The sequence below is a fragment of the Curcuma longa genome, unplaced genomic scaffold (assembly GCF_044706935.1).
Source record: "Curcuma longa cultivar G26 ecotype Majalengka, Jawa Barat unplaced genomic scaffold, ITB_CL_G26_1.1 contig_10823, whole genome shotgun sequence".
Lineage (NCBI taxonomy): Eukaryota > Viridiplantae > Streptophyta > Magnoliopsida > Zingiberales > Zingiberaceae > Curcuma > Curcuma longa.
The window spans coordinates 1-18,924 of record NW_027428719.1 but is presented as its reverse complement, the minus strand read 5'-3'; the positions used below and the strand labels follow the sequence as shown (position 1 = coordinate 18,924).

Here is an 18,924-nt window from a genome sequence, read left to right as displayed (position 1 = left end):
ATAATTTAATGTTTCCGCTTTAATTAAATTATCCCTTTTATATTGGATCCTGTAAACCAAACACAAGAGCCCAATGATCTAAACGAGTCGATCAAACTTCGTTTGATCGACTATGAGGGCAACTTGAGATCGTTTCCGGGAAAATTTTTATTCTGCAATAATCTACTAGTAACGGTTTTTCAAGACTTTCCCATCAGGGGGATTGTTGGGTTGCAAGGGTGCAAACATAGTCCCACATCTAAAACACATGGAAAAGATTATGGGGTTAAAAGGATGGAAAGTATCTCCACGGGGACGAGGCTTTTTGGGGAGAGCCCGAGAACAAAACCATGAGGGCTTAGGCCCAAAGTGGACAATATCATACCATTGTGGAGATATTTTGATTCCATCCGTACTAAGAGAGGATGTCGATGAAAGTCGATTAAGGGGATAACAAAAAAAAAGATTCAAAATTATTGTTCATCTTTCAACAAGCAATACATGAGACGATTTTCTCTAGCATTGCAATTGCTTTATTTTTCAAAGAAGCATGGAAAATACTATAGAAAGAATTCTAATGGTCCTCTAGAATGATAGCAATCAAATTTCAGACTCTTAGAAGTGAGTTTGAGGCCTTGCTTATGAAGGGTAAAGAAACTTTATAAAAAATTTTATCTAGAGGAATTTTGATTGTCAGTCAAATGAGATCTTGTGGAGAAAATGTCACTAATGTAATTATTATTTTAAAATTTTATGAATATGACTCCTAAATATAATTGTATAGTAACTGCGATCAAGGAGACTAAAGATTTTTTGATTTTCTCTTTCGATGAACTAATGAGTTATTTCCAAGCTTATGAGGCAAAGCGAAATAGATTAGTTGAGAAGAATGAAGGAAAGACATTTCAAGCTTCTCAAGTGAAGAGGGAGATAGAAAAAAAAAAACTTCGCTAGCAGAGGTCATAGAAGAGGAGGTTTTCATAGTAAAGAATGTAACAAAGGAAAAAAGTTATTTTGATAAACAAGAGAGAATTCAACAGAGAAAAAAATGGAACAAAAACTCTATTCAATGTCATGATTGCAACAGAATTACACATATAAAGACAAATTAATGACTTACAAGAAAATTATGTACAAGATACTGCACCTCTATCCTCTTCAGAAACAGAATATATGATAGCAACTTCAACAGTATGTCAAGCAGTTTGGGTTAAACGAGTATTTACAGATCTTTTCCAACAATAAAAAGATACAATTAATATTGTTTATGATAACAAGTAACAATTGCAATGATAAAAAATTTAAAATGATTAAACATATTGATATTCATCTATACTTTATTCGAGACTTAGTTGTAAATAAAAAAAAAGATATAGTACTATAGCACACATGAATAAGTGATGAATATCTTAACGAATCACTTGCAAGAGATAAGTTTAATTATTTTAAATTACTTTTAGGTATTTTATAATTTTTAATTAAGAGGGAGAGTTGATAATTGATTCAAAATTAATAATAAAATTAATGGGTTAATGATGTGATAATTAATGATAGTAGTGTTGTTTAATGGTTAAAGGAAAAATATCTATATTTAATATATTTATATTAATTGAGTTAATAGAGTATATTTATGAAGTTAGTAGTTTATTTGAATTATATAAGTAATTTATAAATATATTATGTGTTGATAAATAAAATATTTAAAAAATTATTATATGATCCTTTATTTATTTATTTTATTTTTTTTCAATGTTCATTTTTAATTGTCCAACAAAACTCAAGCTACTGAGACCTAAGGGGCTAAGACCTACGTGATCGAGACCTTGGGGTCGAGACTTACGCAGTCGAAATCGTCGCGGCCCTAGGGCTGAGATCTCTGAGTCCCACGTCCCACGTGGTCAAGGCCTTTGAAGCCAAGGCACTTTGGTTGGAACCTCCAGGTCAAGATCCTCGAGCCGAGGGTCTCAAAAGACACCTCGTCCGGAATCCTTTCGATGTGGAATTGCTGTCCTGACCTAGGATTAATTGGCATGCGCTTTACCCACACAATAATTTATTTTTCATACTGATTCAATTTCTAGTGGTTGATTTCACCGACATATTCCCTTTCAAAGTTAATCGGTGCCATTTAGATTTACCATATCTGGTTTTCTCTCTTGATTTTTTTAAAAAAGATATTAAATATATATTTAGTAAAGAATAATACAAAATCCAAGAACAAAAATACAAATTAAGAGACAAATGAGAAGAAATGATAAATGTGGTGGCAAAGAAAGCAGAAAATTCAGCCCTTGTTCTTTCACGGAATTAACTTCTCTCGTCAAGATATTGCGAGGGAGGAAATGGAGTAGGTAGGACTCAGAAGCTCCAGCAGAGTGAAATCACTGCGGCTGCAATTCCAATGCCGCCTCTCCACTTCAAGTTCAAAGTTGAAGAAGTTGCATCAGAATCAGTAACAGGGCTGGATGTCGAAGGCCCTTCGGGAACGTTACTCGGCTTCTTCTTCTTCTCCTTCTCCAGTTCGGCGGCAGGTGCAGGCGCTGCAGCAGGCGCTGGGCTTCCGAATATCTTCATAGGAAGGAGCACCTGATCCACCTGGTATACGGCCAGCTGGTTGTCCGAGAATATGGTGTTCGAAATGGGGGTGTTGACCACGCCGGTGGAGATGTTCACTTGGTTTCCGGTCGTCGTCACGTTCAGCGGGAACCCGCCGTCGTTGGCATCCCCCGCTTGTGTCCTCACCGGGTTGCTCACCGTTTGGAACTGTGACATCGAAATGGCCGTAGACAGAACATGGAATTGGAGCAGGGAGACCTTCTGCTGGTCGGAGAGGGAGTTGAGCGTGCCGGGAGGGAGGTTGGAGAAGGCGTTGTCCGTGGGAGAGAAGACGGTGAGGCCGGTATTGGAGTTGTTGAGCTGGTTGTCGATTTGGTCGCCAAGCTGCGTGCTGCGGAGGAGGCGGATGAATGTCGTGTACTGGCCAGCCTTCTCCAGAATTGCCGTGATGTTCTTGGGGCCTGCAGGGGCCGGAGCTGTGGCTGTCTGAGCAAGAGTTTGGTAAGCGAAGGCAACTAGAAGCAGAAAGGAAATGGTGCAAGAGTTTGGGAAGTGCTTCATGGCTACAGTCTCTTGATCTTCGATCGGAAGCTCTCACTTCTAGTGGTGCATTGTGGGATGCTGCCGGGGAGGTGGATTTATGCTAGTGACATGGTTCGTACTGAGGTGGTGGTTTTTGCACAGACCAGAACTCGATGGAGTCGTGGTACAGCGAGCCAGCTGGATTTTGCTTGAAAGGGGAGCAAACTTTGATGTGTGACGGAGGCAGCAGTTCCTGCTGATTCTTAAAGCATCATCATAGAAATCAAGTATGGTTGTTGAAGAGCTTTGGTTAAGCAAGAATCATGCTATTTAGGTGTTATTTCCCTTTCGCCTTTCTGTTGCTGGCAGCTGTTGCTTGTTAAATTTCTTTAGACTAATATATCAAGGTTGCTTGATAATTAAGGGTGAAAAATTTGGCTAATTGTGTTAACCATAAGAGTCTGTCCACCAATTAAAAGCCATGGAAATATATATATATATATATATATATATAGTTGTTCCTGTTGAAATCTGCACAGGGAAACTTCGGCCACCTTCTCCCACACTAGGACTGTAGAAGAGAGGACGAAAAGGAAGACTTGGGGGTGGTACCTACACACAGTAGAGAAGTCAGAGGGAAGGCCAGGAGGGTCCTGGCGCGACCACTCCGATGCCTAAGTCAGTAGGAGAAGAAAGGAGGTGAAATTGGAAGAGAGTAATTAGGAAATGTTTGATTGCATACCTCCCTTCGGTGGACTACTAACCTTTTATATAGTTGGGTATTGGAGGAGTCACATCAAGGATATGACTAACGTCCCATCGCCGTTATGAATGTGTCAGAGAACAGGATCAACCCACATTAATGTCCCATCATTAGTCAGCATTTAAGGGGATCCGCTGCTACACTATACCAAAGATTTAATATAGTGACATGACGAGATGTCAGAGGAACATTCATAACCTAACGATAGGGGAGTGGTCTTTTCATAGATTTAGTGCGTTGATGACCTAAGCATCATGCCCGAGCCGAGCAGGACTAACTGAGTAACGAAGAGGGTTTGTGGACCCTGCGGGATCGAGCCATCCGACAAGCATTGATAATAACATCATCCGATTCGAGTGGGTGGGCCGTGCTGCGACAATTGTGTCCGGCCAAGACGCCGGTCTTGGGGGAACCTTACTGTGGACGGAATAGGAGGGTTCGGCTCGGTCCCTGGGGGGTTCGGCTCGGTCCTTGGGGAGGGTTCGGCTCGGTCCCTTGGCCCGATGTTGAGATATTGTGTTCGACTTCTTCCACCTGGTCCGTTTACCCAGATCAGACGTACACATCCATAACAACAGTTCTGCTATTATGGGCACCTTGTTTGAGCGGCAGGTGCGCGCCTGCTGACGTGGACGCGACAGCGTGGCTCTCTTCGCGTGCGTGGCAACGAAGCCGCGGCGGGATTTCGATTTCTCGAAATCCAAAATACAGAACTCGAACTAGGTTTTCCTCCTCCGAAGCTCCCCCGACCCTCCTCTCGCCTCCGACTATTACCTCGTCTCCGACCCTCTTCTTCCTCGACCGCCGCCGAAGGCTCGCCTGCCGCTCCTCTCTTCTTCCTCTCCTCTTCGCGTGCCCTAAACCCATCGCCGACCCTCTCTTCTTCCTCTCCTCTTCGCGTGCCCTCAACCCATCGCCGACCCTCTCTTCTTCCTCTCCTCTTCGCGTGCCCTAAACCCATCGCCAACCCTCTCTGCTCGCCGTCAACCTCTCGATCCCCGCCTGCCGAAGTTAGGGTTTTCTCTCCCAACTCGCCCCTGCTACTCGCGAGCCGAAGGTCCCGACCCTCTCTGCTCACCGAAGCGTCCGTGAGCGCGCTGAAACGTCCGTGAGCGCGCCGAAGCGTCCGTGAGCGCCGACCCTCTCTGCTCGCCGATCCTTTCTGCCACCCGGACCCTCCAGGTATCAATCAGATCTATCGTTTCAGTGCCTTCCTGCAGTTCTTGGAACCTCAATCATTGTTCCAACCTTGTAGCCTACAGCGGTTCCTGTCTCAGAGAAGACTTTCTTGGCTATCTCCCTAATCAGACTCACTTGATGTTCCAATTCCTAATGCTCAAAGGCCAATGGTTAGAAGTTGCAGAATGAAGTGATTTGATTCCAGCAGCCATAGCAAATGAAAGTCTCAAAATTAGTGTATGATTGAAGAATAATATGTTGTGTTAAGTTATAAAAGATGAAATATTTATGATTATACTATGGAAGCTCATGTTTAAATGATTAGAAATCAATATCACATGATAATTATGGAACCAAATTGCATGTTTGCATGTTTATAACACAGCTTTAGTGCACTAAATAATGGTTTAAGCTCGTAAAGGTTGTCAGAGTATTAAGTATTCTTTTGCAAGTCAATGGCTAGATTTCTTTTAGTAATTAAGCATTATTAAGCAATTTGATGGCAAGGTTTATTCTCACATTATTCATCATTTTTTACTAATTAAGATTCAATGGCACGATAGTTTGGTATTACATGAATTACTTTAATATGTAAAAAAGTCATACCTGAGGTGTTCCAGTCAGAGGTACCATTATCTCTGGAAAAACTGTCATGTACTTTTGTTTTCGTTAAGCGCGGTTTAATTCTTGCTAGTTTTATGCGATCTGGAATGATGTTGGTGAATTTAGAGTATCCATTGATGTTCATGCTATCACTTTGATTATTAAATGAATATGAGGGTGCAAAGTAGTTTGTCTCCATAAACATATGCTTCTGCCTTTGTTTATGTGAATCATCCATAAGCAAATACATTGTAGTAATATGTTTACACACTTGATCTGACCCAGGTTGCAAAGTTAGTGAAGGATCAACTTTGCCTTTAATCTTGCCCTCTATAAGGTTTGGAAGAATGGTAAGTCATTTCATTTTAATTTTGACTTAATATCTTGGTTATATAATAATTTGAATGTTTTTTTTATTTAGGGAAAAACGTTGTTTTTGTTGGACGTCAACCGGGGGTATATGACACTTGGCTAGAAGCATGTAACCAAGTTAATTGCTTTAAGGGCGCTATACACCAGTCTTTTAAGAGTAGAGAGGAGGCAGAAAAAGCGTTTCAACTAAATGTCAATAAAATTTCTACCCCCACTTCTGTTACATCGACTCAGAACCAAGTTTCCAATACAACTTCAGCTTCAGTATCAAGTTCGTCTTCAAAGAGAAAACTGTTGCGATCAGAAAAATTATCTAAGATGAAATAAGCTTTGGAAGAAATAAAACATCAATTAGAGGCTCTCCAATTTAGTGATGATGAAGATTAGAGCAAATAGTTTGTTTTTTTTCTGGATTAGCTTATCAGATATTTTATCCTGATTATGGTAATGTTTGTGGATTATGGACTGGTTTCATGTTTTGTTTCAAGTTCTTGGTCTTCCTAATGTTGTTCTAAAGTTGAATATTGATTTAAAGCTTGAATATTGTGTTGTCTTTCAGTTATCTTATTGCCATTCAGTAGTCTCATAACTGTGTTATGCTGTTGATACTTGCCATTCAGTAGCTACCTGCCTCATCTAAACCAAATTCTAAAATGTGGTTTGGACAGCATGTTGTGCGATTGCCTGAATGTGAAACAATTGATAATTGTCCATCAGCAATTCGCAATTCTTACTGTTTCCATGTCGATCCCTTTCGAGTTATCTGGAAAACCAGATGTTTTGTTTACCTCTTTGGATGGAACACAAGGCTTACCTGTTTCTCCAAAAGCATGCTGGTTGGCAACTGCATTGCTGCTAGACCAGGTTTACCTACTGAACATTTTAGACCAAGTTGTTAGATGACCCAAAGGAATATTCAACAAATGAATGGGCCGCGCTGATGCCCATATGAATTTGTGGTTCTCATTGCTATTTATTAGAATGTTGATGAAAGTGCAGTAATAATATTTATATATTTATACTTTTCAAATCATAAGTTTGATTTATTTTTATTACTAAATGAGCTAGTTATCAATTTTTTAAATGGAATATTGTAGAAACAAAATAATGAAAAAAACAGAAAGAAAATTATTATAAAGAAAAGAACTAAAAAATAAATTGATTCATCAAAAATAAATTAAAAATCTTTAAGAAACGCTCAGTTGTCACACAGATGGTATTGACATTAAAGTACACCATAACAAGTCTATCCAAAAACAAATACATTATCCAAAGCAGATGCGAGATTAGGCTACATTGGAGTTCCATTAAAAAAAAAGATTCGTACTTGGTGTTTTTTTTTTGCAACTGAAATTGCAACCGGTTTCAATAAGGCTTAAACTTCCTTGCATCTCTCAGTTGTTTGATACGTTTCTTATCTTGCTCGAATTTGCTCTTCAACATCAAAATCTCTGCAACATCAAAATTCGAATTTGCTCGAATTGCCCGAACCCGCAGTTATTCCACTTTCTGGATCAGTTGTTTTCTTCCTGCCTTTGTGGTGCACCACGACTGTCCATCCTCCTTTAGCAGCCTGTGCTTCTCTTTCTTTCCTTTCCTGCAAATTATAGAACACGAGTGTCAAATTTGTATAGCCAAAGCTCCAGGTAGAGATATATTGATGTACAAATCTAATGAATCAACGGTAATTTTCAATTATGTTATGCACTTTAAAAAGACAGCAATGTACTGGCAAGTGAATGGCGTTCCGGTTTGGGCAAAGCCGACACCTGAATATCTAGTTTACATATGGTGATACAGTGAGTGACAAAGCAAAATACCTTCTCTAGTTGCGCTTCATGAGCAATTATAAACTCATCGATTCTTTCTTGTAGTATCTTCAAGCCCGGTCTGTTCTGTTTGTAGTCATTAAGCCACTCTGAAAAAGTAGGAGGCGGATCAGCCATATTCAGTGATATGGAAGACTACTGCAAAGGTAAAATCGACACAGTTTTCTGCCTCTGAGAATGCAAAATAATAGAACAAATAAACCACACAACATACTTTCTAGCTGCAGTAAATTATTGTGAATCAGAAAAGATTATCAAAAGAAATTTGAGAAGATACATGATGATCCAATGGATCTTAAAATGGCAGAACTAAGATGACTTGACAGGAGATGAGTGACGGATATGTAACTGTAATCTTAGTTTTATTTTCAAAAGGACCTGTATATTTTTATGATTCTACAGGTAGTTCAACTGCTCTAATACAAATGAAGCACAAATAAATAGTCAACACAAACCTATGGTTTTATGATCTCAAGATCAAGTGGGCATGCAAACAAGTGTTTAAACTGCCTCGGTTAGAAACACATTGAGATGAAAATAAAGCATGATAAAGAAAACACATTTTTTATTGTGAATTACCTTCCCAGGATCGATAAGCCCTTTCTCCTCTGCATCAGCAATCATGCTATACCCAATCCTGTATTAAAGATTCACCCATCATAGAAAACCACATCACCACAAAGAACAAGATGAAAAACTATTCGATTAAGAACCTAAAGAAAAACAAAACACTGATTCATCAAGACCTGTCCTTTACACTGGAGCAAGGCTCCATGCTCTCCAGCTTAGCAGCGATCCTAGCGACGCAGCCAGTGGCAACATCGTTGAGGTACACCAGTGGAGTTCTCTAACAAACTATTTAAGCTTTTGATATTGAAATGCATATACTTCTCACTACTCCAGAATTGTACTGCATAGTGGTGATAAAAGCTTTTGATATTGATATGCTATTATGGTACAATGATGGGGGATAACAATGAAAACTGGTACAAAAACCAGCTGCAACAATTCTATGCAGACAAGTGAATTATAGCCATGCCCAAAATTTAATAATCTGGCATCTAACAGAAAATAATAATCAGTGAGAGTTCGAAAGCAGCACGAAAGGCATGGACATCAAAATTTTGAAGTGCAGCATCTTCAGTAAGAGTTCGCCATCTTTCAGCACTCTAGCCAAAAAAAAAAATGAGAGATAATGAGTTCACAACATAGCAACATACTGAACTGCAATGGAACATACTGAAAATCATCATTAATTCTGAGGCATGTTGTTAGAACCTGCAAAATAAAGGTAATTATTAACTTCAATTTTTCAATTAATCAACGACTTTAATTTTCTAAATTGAGACTTGTATAGTACCAAATCTAGAAGTCAAATCTTCTTCGTTTGTGTTGTCGTCGCTGTTATCATCATCATCTATAGTTGATCTGGTAATAACAACATCATTATATTTACAAAATGCTATTTAAATTTATTATGTAAATAAATTTAGCATACAAATTTAGAAATAATTGGTACATACCTTTGCTGCAAAATCGGGCAATTACGCTTATCATGAGACACCCCCCGATGACCACATCCATGACATAACCTGGATTTTGAGGTTGCCTTCTCCTTCGACGATTTCAATCTTTTTCTACATCCTTTTGTTCTTACTAAAGAAGGATCAATAATACCAAGGGTGCCATCCATGGAATTTTTTCTTTGACTACCAATGTCGCATGTTTTACTAATGTTCATGTCTTGAATTTTGTTGTGGATAGAATTGAATTGTTCCTCCAAAAAAGATGTCCCCTCATCAGTCAAAGATGCATCTTCAATTAATAATGAAGCTTTATAGGATAACCTTGAAAGCCTTGACATCAAAAACTTTTTTGGATCATTGATGGAAAGTTGATCTTCCCCCAAAACATAATTTGCTCCAACCTTTGCATCTCGTGTCCATCGTTTGAGTATATACTGTTTAAGTAAATGAAAGACTTGGGTGATGCGAAAAAAGGCTAACATATGCCTGCATGGAATGCCCTCAAACTCAAATTTTCTACAGCTACAAGATATGTAGTCCTTTTGTTTGTCATGAGTGAGTAATCTTGATTTGGCAGAAGAACAACTTTGAAATTTCATCACATTATAAATCACTAAATCTTCTCCTATAGATGCTTGTTGCACATAATAACTATGGCTCTCACAAATTTCATTTTGAAACTCCAACCATTTCTTTTTTGTATACACCTTAACCATTTGAATTTTCATTGGCCAATTTGTCTTAGTCCTGGGATGCTCATTAATATCAACATGATCAACAACTAATTCATTGTGTCTTATATGTCTCAGTGCCCTATTGAAACGTATAATAAAATCAATCAATGAATTCTTATTTGATATGTACCTCTTAAAAAATGCATGTGAGCTTTCAGATCTCTAACTGCTTGACATTCCAGCACAAAATACATGGCTAAAATAGGCTGGCACCCATTTTTGTCGCAATTCATACATCAATGACAACCAATCATTATTCTGTAAGTTAGCACATTTGACAACATATTCCCATGACTTCTCAAATTCATCAGGCGTTGTAGAATTTGCAATGACATTCTTTAGGCTTTGATAGTAATCACGAAAAATCAAAGGAGGTAATTTATCTGAAAATTTATTCAATATGTGCCACAAGCAATATCGATGCACCGTATTAGGAAAAACTTATGCAATAGCTTTTGTCATAGCAAGATTTTGGTCGGTAATGATCACATTTGGTGCTCCTTTAGGCATGATTTCTATGAACTTGTTAAACAACCAAATAAAGGAATCACTTTTTTCATCACTTATAAAATCGCAACCAAAAAGAATTGATGATGATGATTAACTCCTACAAATGGTGTAAAAATCAACCCATATTTATTGGTGTTATATGTCATATCAAATACAACTACATCACCAAATACAATGTTAGCCATCCTTGATACATGATCAGCCCAAAAACATCTACTAAATCTGTTATTTGAATCAGTCTCATAATCAAAGAAAAATATTGAATTTTTTTCCTTCTCAGATGCAAAAAACTCAATCAATGTTTCAGCATCAATACCCTTTAGTTCATCTCTTTGTTGTTGGTCAAAGTTTCTAAGATCTTTTTCTGTACAACCTACCCGCTCGGGCCCCCCACACTCTATCTCAAAAATTCGCATTTGTTGACAATTTGGCACATTGGTCTCAGAAAATTGTTGAGTCAATGCTTTCTTTGCTGATGAAATATGACGATGTGAGCGAAGCAAATGTACTTTTGAAGGAGTCGAGAGTGTATGATTATGACTCTCCATGATGTTACTGATAACCCAATTAGGTCCAGTTTGTTCTTTTACTAATGAAATATGTGACTTACAACCAGTTCTAGTATCACTGCGGGCTCTTTCCGTAGATTGTTGATCCCTCATTTTATCTGTTTGACCTTGTTTAAAACAAACAAATTTCTTCCATACAACTTCATTTGTAATCTTATTTTTTTTTGCTATTGCTCATCCTTGCACTAAACCAGCTTCTCATGCATATTGGTTATAAAACAAAAATGCTTCATCTAGAGATGAGAATTCCATACCAACTTTGGGCTTCCGATCATCAGCAACTTGGGGAATATAAATCTGATCATGACCGTAATTTCCTTCCATTGCCGAGGATTAGGGGGACTCTGAGCAGGTTGATATATGCCTGTTTATGTTGTAAAACACAGATTAGTATAGGACAAAAACAAAAAAATCACATATAGTTTACTAGTATTACTAATGAAACTATTCCTAACTTCAGATAGAATCCATAAGATGCCAACATACTAATGAAACAAATAATACCACACTGTTTAATACAAACTGAACCAATAGGCTATAATTCGTACATTCCCAATTCCTTGATTGTAAAAGCTATTTGTGACTAAAAAAAAAAGAAACTATCAGAACTATTAGAGCAAGTCATAATGCCAAGGGTTAATACTCTGATGGATGCAGTAAGCAATGAATTGAACAACACACATGTACAATTTGATGTAGTTCACAGAATGCTTCTCTTCACTTACTTCACTATTTACATGTACAGATCAGGAAAAAAAACTCAATGTAGGAAAAATAGGATGCTAGTAGAGAGGCAACATACACGAACTTGATTGTGAAGGGGACTAGCAGGGGAGCAGCGCGAGGTTCAGGAGTAGCAAGGGAGCAGCGCAGGGTTCGGGAGTAGCAGGGGAGCAGCGCGAGGGAACCGTAGTTATGTTAGGGACCTTCGGCGAGCAGCGTGAGGGTCGGGACCTTCGGCGCGCTCACGTGAGCAGAGAGGGTCGGGACCTTCGGCTCGCGAGTAGCAGGGGCGAGTTGGGAGAGAAAACCCTAACTTCGGCAGGCGGGGATCGAGAGGTTGACGGCGAGTAGAGAGGGTTGGTGATGGGTTTAGGGCACACGAAGAGGAGAGGAAGAAGAGAGGGTCGGCGATGGGTTGAGGGCACGCGAAGAGGAGAGGAAGAAGAGAGGGTCGCCGATGGGTTTAGGGCACGTGAAGAGGAGAGGAAGAAGAGAGGGTCGGCGATGGGTTTAGGGCACACGAAGAGGAGAGGAAGAAGAGAGGAGCGGCAGGCGAGCCTTCGGCGGCGGTCGAGGAAGAAGAGGGTCGGAGACGAGGTAATAGTCGGAGGCGAGAGGAGGGGAGCTTCGGAGGAGGAAAACCTAGTTCGAGTTCTGTATTTTGGATTTCGAGAAATCGAAATCCCGCCGCGGCTTCGTTGCCACGCACGCGAAGAGAGCCACGCTGTCGCGTCCACGTCAGCAGGCGCGCACCTGCCGCTCAAACAAGGCGCCCATAATAGAAGAACTGTATATATATATATATATATATATATATATATATATATATATATATATATATATATATATATATATATATATATATATATATATATATATGATAACTCAAAACAGAAGCAAGAATAGGTGGGTGGATGGGAAAATGAATGAAAGAATGACTTGTGAGTTTGACCTACTTAACTCATTCAATATACTCGGTTTGTTTAGTTTGCCCTGCCTACCCAACTAGAGCTTGTTAGAACCATCCAACCTACCTAGTCCGTCAAGTCACCAATTGTGTATTGTTCATCTAGATCACTTTGACTGATCGACTCATTCAACCCATCTAGTTCCTCTAGCTTGACTAACATGTCTAAACCACCAACACTACTCTGCTTGCTTGAGTGATCCTCCTCACTAACTGGATCAACTAGTTCACTCAGCTAGTCTAGATCTACTAACACATTCAAACTAATGGGGTGGCCAAGATAGATCTTCTCATTTGACCTGGTTGGACTTTCTTTGTGAAAATCTCATATCAGAATTAGAAGCCCAAACTCCTAAAATGGTTGAAGAGGTATGATGTGATGGAGATGGTAGGGGCCATGTAGCAGGTTCTAGACTTGATCAACGTAGATATCATCAATATCTAACTTCTCGAGCTGGTGCGACCTACCGAGCTGACACACCAACTTCTTAACCTCCCTAGCTACAACTGGTCTGACCTCTCGATTTCTTGACCTTAAGATTGTTGGGATCGTCCTGGTGCAATGCGCGTGTTTATATGTTTCGCAAATATGCACAGTGAAAATAAACAAATAATTAAATTAATTATTATCACAACACATTCATGCATAATAGGAAATAACAACGTACAAAGCATAACAGTAAATTAAAAATTTCAGAATAAAAGATTATTCTATGAGTACCTCTCAGATGACGTTGAGTGAAGTCGGCATCAATCAAATGGTTCTTGTCAAAGTCCCGCCTCTATTGGTGATCCACGGCAAGCCTCGTCTGAATGGCTTCGGAAGCCACGAGTCGCGTCATCGTCTTCGGTACTAGTCGATGATCGACAACGATCTATTCGAGAGAAATGTTATTCCAGAAATCACGCAACAACATTTATTGCGATCGTTCCGGGGCTTTCTAACTATCATCGAGAATCATATTCCCGGTGTAGTTTTTGGTGGTTAACCTTTGACCGCCGATTTGGGATAAATAATTAGAACCTTTTTGACAAAGATGGAATAATCTCTAGGAGCATCGTAAGCTTCTACAAAATTGACCAACGGTTGTCGGATGACCAGGGTTTGATTAGCCGCGATTAGACAACTCCTTACAAGAGTTATCAACCGTGTTTCCTTTCCGGCTGAATCTGTCCTCGATGAACAATTCATCGGAGGCCAATGGACCCCCTACATGAGTGCTCCAGCAACGATTTGCAACTATAATAGTTACGGTAACATAGACAAGCTCTGGAAAAGAAAAACAAAAGAACTCTCCGACAATCAGCAATCAACGGGTGAACTCATCGGCCAGTGACAAGCAGTGATCCGACACTAGAGTTTTGGTTCCTCCTTCAGTTAGTCTGGCAGAAAGAATTCCTTCGGTCAAACACGTGAAGGAGGCAGCAGTGGCGTCCAACGTCGGCTGCATCAATTGCTCCAGCAACGACCCTCCTGTTCCCATCGTGCTCAGGCAAAGAGGTGGCATCGGGCGAAGAAATGTGTCGGACACGGGCGCTATGTTTCAGTGAAGAAAGAGTGACACTGACGGGATCACGTGGACTAGCTATCGGCCACGCTCGAGCTAGGGCTTCGGACGGCAGCGCACGTGCGGATGGGAAGCCAAGGACGCCGGAAGCACGTGGGAAGATGAGCCGGTGAGAGATTCTCGCGTGGCGTGGCTGAGCGGGGAGGAAGAAGGAACTCAGCGGCGGTGGCTAGGGTTTCGGAGCTCAATCCTCACCGATGGATGCCAGGGCGACGGCGACAGCGACAACTCCCTAGGGTTCTTGGTCGCGATCCCTATTTTAAAGGGGATCGTGACCTTTGTTTTCACGGCGTGGCAAGGCGAAAGGGGAAAGAAAAAACTAGAGAAAAGAAAAAGGAAAACCCCAGAAAACCCTAAACTGGGTTTACACTGTAGCGAACCGAACTAGACCAAGTTCATTTAGGGTTTATTGTAGCAAACCAGATTCAAAACCAAATCGCTTGGTTCACTAACCAAACGAACTCTGATTTGATCCAAATCAGTTTTGTTTGTTTCGTCTTCACTAGATAAAGCTCCTCATCTCTTTCATTTTTCTAAAACATCTTCCATCACTAGATGAACCATACTTACAGAGGGGAGGAAGGGTGGCGCTACGCGAACATACATGCGTGCATATACAGCGGAAAAATTTAAACTTAAAATGAAGAAACATGCATTTACATTTAACCAAGTAAATATCTCAACATCTTAAACATGTAGCATTTAAACATCTACAACATATGAGTATGCTTAGTATTCATGTGTATAATTGGTTAAAGCTTTTCTTTCTGCAATACCTTACATGCTCTTTTAAAACTACAGCTTATAGTACACTATGAGTAGAAGGTGGACTACTAAGCATGCATAGTCATTTCATAAGGGCACTACTTGATTCAAGTTCATGATAATCAACATAATGGAAGTATAGGGGCCTAAACACAAGTATAGAGTACATGAACATCAATAGGGAATTCCAAGTATAATCTAAGTACATAGTCATCTATCACTTAACAATTTAAACATGATAAGAAGGTTCTTAGCAATTCTTTAACTAAAACAAATGCTGAACATTTCAAGGTTTCATAGAACAAAACGAGTATAGTTTCACATCAAGTATAAACCATCAAAATAATTCTAAGTTAACATCAAGTAGCAATCATCAAAAAGGCATCAAGTAGTAATCGATTCTTAACAATTAACATGCAAAACTTTAGAACATGCATAAGCCATGAAACATAAAGCAGATCTCTTCCACCATACCACTGCCACACACATCTTTGCCCCTCCTACTGCTCCCTTTTGTTTAGCCATTCTTTACCCTTTTCTGCAGTACAAGGGAAACATGAAAACTATAAGCACATAGGCTTAGTAAGATCTTTTCCTACTCACAAAAGCCATACATCATGAATTAAACATAGAGTAGTGACATGTTCATTTAGACAACATATAGGCATAGCATTCATATAAAGTAGTGACATGATCATCTAGAAAAACATAGAAACTTAGTGATGAGTGACATTTTATGCGGGTAGATTAGGGCTAGATTGGACTGATTTGGACCACATTTCATATCATAAATAAAGATTTTGGGTTATTTCTTTATTTTGGATAAATTTATGATTTTTATTATAAATTGTATTAAATTATGGGAATTTATGGATATTAATTTGTGCATTTGATTCTTGCAGGAAATCAATTTGAAGAAAGTTAATCTTGATTCGAGTTAGGGTTCAAATTTGATTCATATGTGGCTCAATCAGGTTTAAAACGGGTTAAATTTCAATTGTGAGGTTCAGATTGAGTTCAATTCAGTTCGGGGCAAGTCAATTCGGTTCGATCAGCTTAATCCAATTCAACATAACCCAAATCAGTTGGGTTCCATTGAAGCTAAGCCCGTTCCATTCAATTGCAGCCCAAAAATCAAGCTGGCCCATTTCAGCTTAATCAGTCCAATCCAGAAACTCAGCCCAATTCACAGCCCAGCCCAGTTTAATTTTGCCGATTCAATTTCAATTGCCGTCCGGTTCACTTTCAAAATCCCGCCGGTTCAGTGGCTTGGTCAAATCTTCGCCGGTTCATTGCAATCAGGGAGCTCGCGATTTCTTAGGTTTCCTTCTTCTTCGTTCCTTCTCGTCGCGATGCCGCCACCGAGCTCCGGCCGTCGCAACGCCACCATCTTCTCTTCTCCGATCAGCACAGATGAAGTGGCGGCGGCTTCAATTGACGTGGTTCCACCGACGTGGTTCGAAGGTGGCAGCACCTCAGTTCCCCGTCGCCGCGGTATGGGGCTGTGAGGGTCCTCCAGCACCAGTGCATGACGGTCGTCAGCACAGTGAGCAGCCGTGAGGGTCCTCCGGTGAGCTCCCTGGCGCTCCGCATCCACCGAAGCTTGGTTTGGGACGCCGGCTGTAGCTTCGACCATCCCCTACACCGAAGACTGCAAGGTAAAGGTTTTCTTTCCTTTTTCTCTGATTTTTGGTTTGCTGGTTGCAGCCGAACAGAGGGCAGAGGAGGAGTCCGTTGCCTGTGTCTCCGTTCATGTTCCGCTGTGAGGGTCCTCCGGTGCGACCAGCTTCTCCCCTTTGGTGTGAAATCGATCAGAAGAAGCTGAAACCTTGTCTCTGTGCCGATTTGGGGAGAGAAGAAAATCTTCACACTCTCCCCTGTTTATTCGTGTTCCTTGTTGTTTGATTGTTCCGGTTTGCTTTCAGTTACGATATCAAAAACCCCACTACATTAACCCTAACTTTTACATTAAGTTTTATTCCTTACCTGAATCCTAACAGTAGCTTTAACCCTAGTTTCTAATATTCTTCTAATGAGTTTGTTATGTTGTTTTACTAGCTGACTACATCACTGTCCCCGATTAAACTCATTCTTGCTATATGCTTCGGGTGGAGTTTTTGTGCTATTCATATGGGTATATCTTGCATGTTTCAGTGGCATATTTGTTGATGTTAATGAGTACAGTGAATTGAGTTGATTTGGTAGATTTCTGATGAATGTGGAATGGGATTTGATTGTGTATGCTGATGAATTCAACTGTAGGCTTGATTATGTGGAATGGAATTTGTTGGTTACATGGCCATGTTGTTGAAGTTGTTGGAAAGGAATGAACGGTTGATGTATGGTTGTTAAGACTCAATTGTAAATGGTCTGTGAAGTTGAATGCATTTCATTGTTTGTATAATATTGTAATGTAGTTGTTGTATGATATTGTTAGGGTTATTCTTTTGATTTATGTATAATATGTTGTTTGATTAAGGTTTATGAATAAAACATCTTATGTTGTAGGTTACCATGGTTGAGTAGTGAATGATGTATATATGTGAGGTATGTAGTATATAGTTGTGTTGTTGTAATATTTGAATAAGAACAAGTTTATTAAGTTGGCCAATTGTAAGAATTGTAGAATTTATGTTGTATAACTAATGTAGGTTGTGTTGTTGTTGTATGTTTAGAGATAACATGTATCAATTATATCACTTGTGTAGGTTTGTATTTAATGTTGATAAATAAAATAAAGTGATGTTGGATTATTTGAATAAGTGTTGAAGTATAATTTATTCTTTGTTGTACTCATAATTGTGATGTATAATATTGTGTGTATGATGTGTATTTGTAATGTATGATTAGGTTGTACCTTGTATGATTAGATTCTTTTGATTAGTTAGTTAGGAGTGAATAAAGCCAATAACAAAAATCTTGTACCATATGTCTAGAATAACATCCAATTATTGAGTCCGAGAGAGACGACCCGGACCTCCCTATACCATTTAGGACGACAATAAAGAGGTTTGGTAAATAAATAAATAATTAATTTTGATGGGTGTAAGTGACAATAATTAAAGGAAAAATATATAAATAAAATATTCCCATACAAACACACCGCATCACTTAGCATTCTTATCACAATAGTACATCATCTCAAGCATGATAATCACATAGGCATAAAATGGGTATATGCAAGATGTTCTTTGAAAACATATATATTATAGGTATTTAAACATAATCTCAACATGAGGGCCTGGCATTGTACCACATACATTATTTTGCGTGCATCCCTAAATAGATCCGAGGTAGCTAATCCCGAACCCACTAGGGAACTAGGTCCGTACTACGACCGTCGACCTAGGGGCAACGTAGGAGCCCATCCTGTTCTAGGCCCGTACTACGACCGTCGACCTAGGGGCAACGTAGGAGCCCATCCCATGGACCTTGCTAGGGTCCGGTACAAACCATACAAAAGTAAAATAGCATATCATGTTCCTTGTCATAACATAAAGAGTGCTCTTAGTTCCAACTCATAGGGAAGCATCTCTTAGGCATTTCATCATACATAAGCGATGCATAACATAGGTGTGCCCTAGTGGGCATGAAACATAAGCATGTACATCATGACACAATAAGCATAACATAATCATGCATTAATAGAGTTAACATGGACATTAGGTGGTGACATAAAGAAATCATGTTAACATAAAGTCTAGCTATCATCATGTCAACATCATATATATATATATAGCATGGCATGGAAGATCATTA

At 39.5% G+C, this 18,924-nt stretch overlaps 1 protein-coding gene across 1 annotated transcript; it reads right to left on the bottom strand.

The window, feature by feature from the left end:
• Window positions 1-2,248: 2,248 nt before the first annotated feature.
• LOC141815814 (fasciclin-like arabinogalactan protein 11) lies at window positions 2,249-3,112 on the bottom strand. The gene has a single exon (XM_074703691.1). The coding sequence runs from the start codon at window positions 3,094-3,096 to the stop codon at window positions 2,338-2,340; it is 759 nt and encodes a 252-aa protein (XP_074559792.1). The 5' UTR covers window positions 3,097-3,112; the 3' UTR covers window positions 2,249-2,337.
• Between the last annotated feature and the right edge of the window lie 15,812 nt (window positions 3,113-18,924).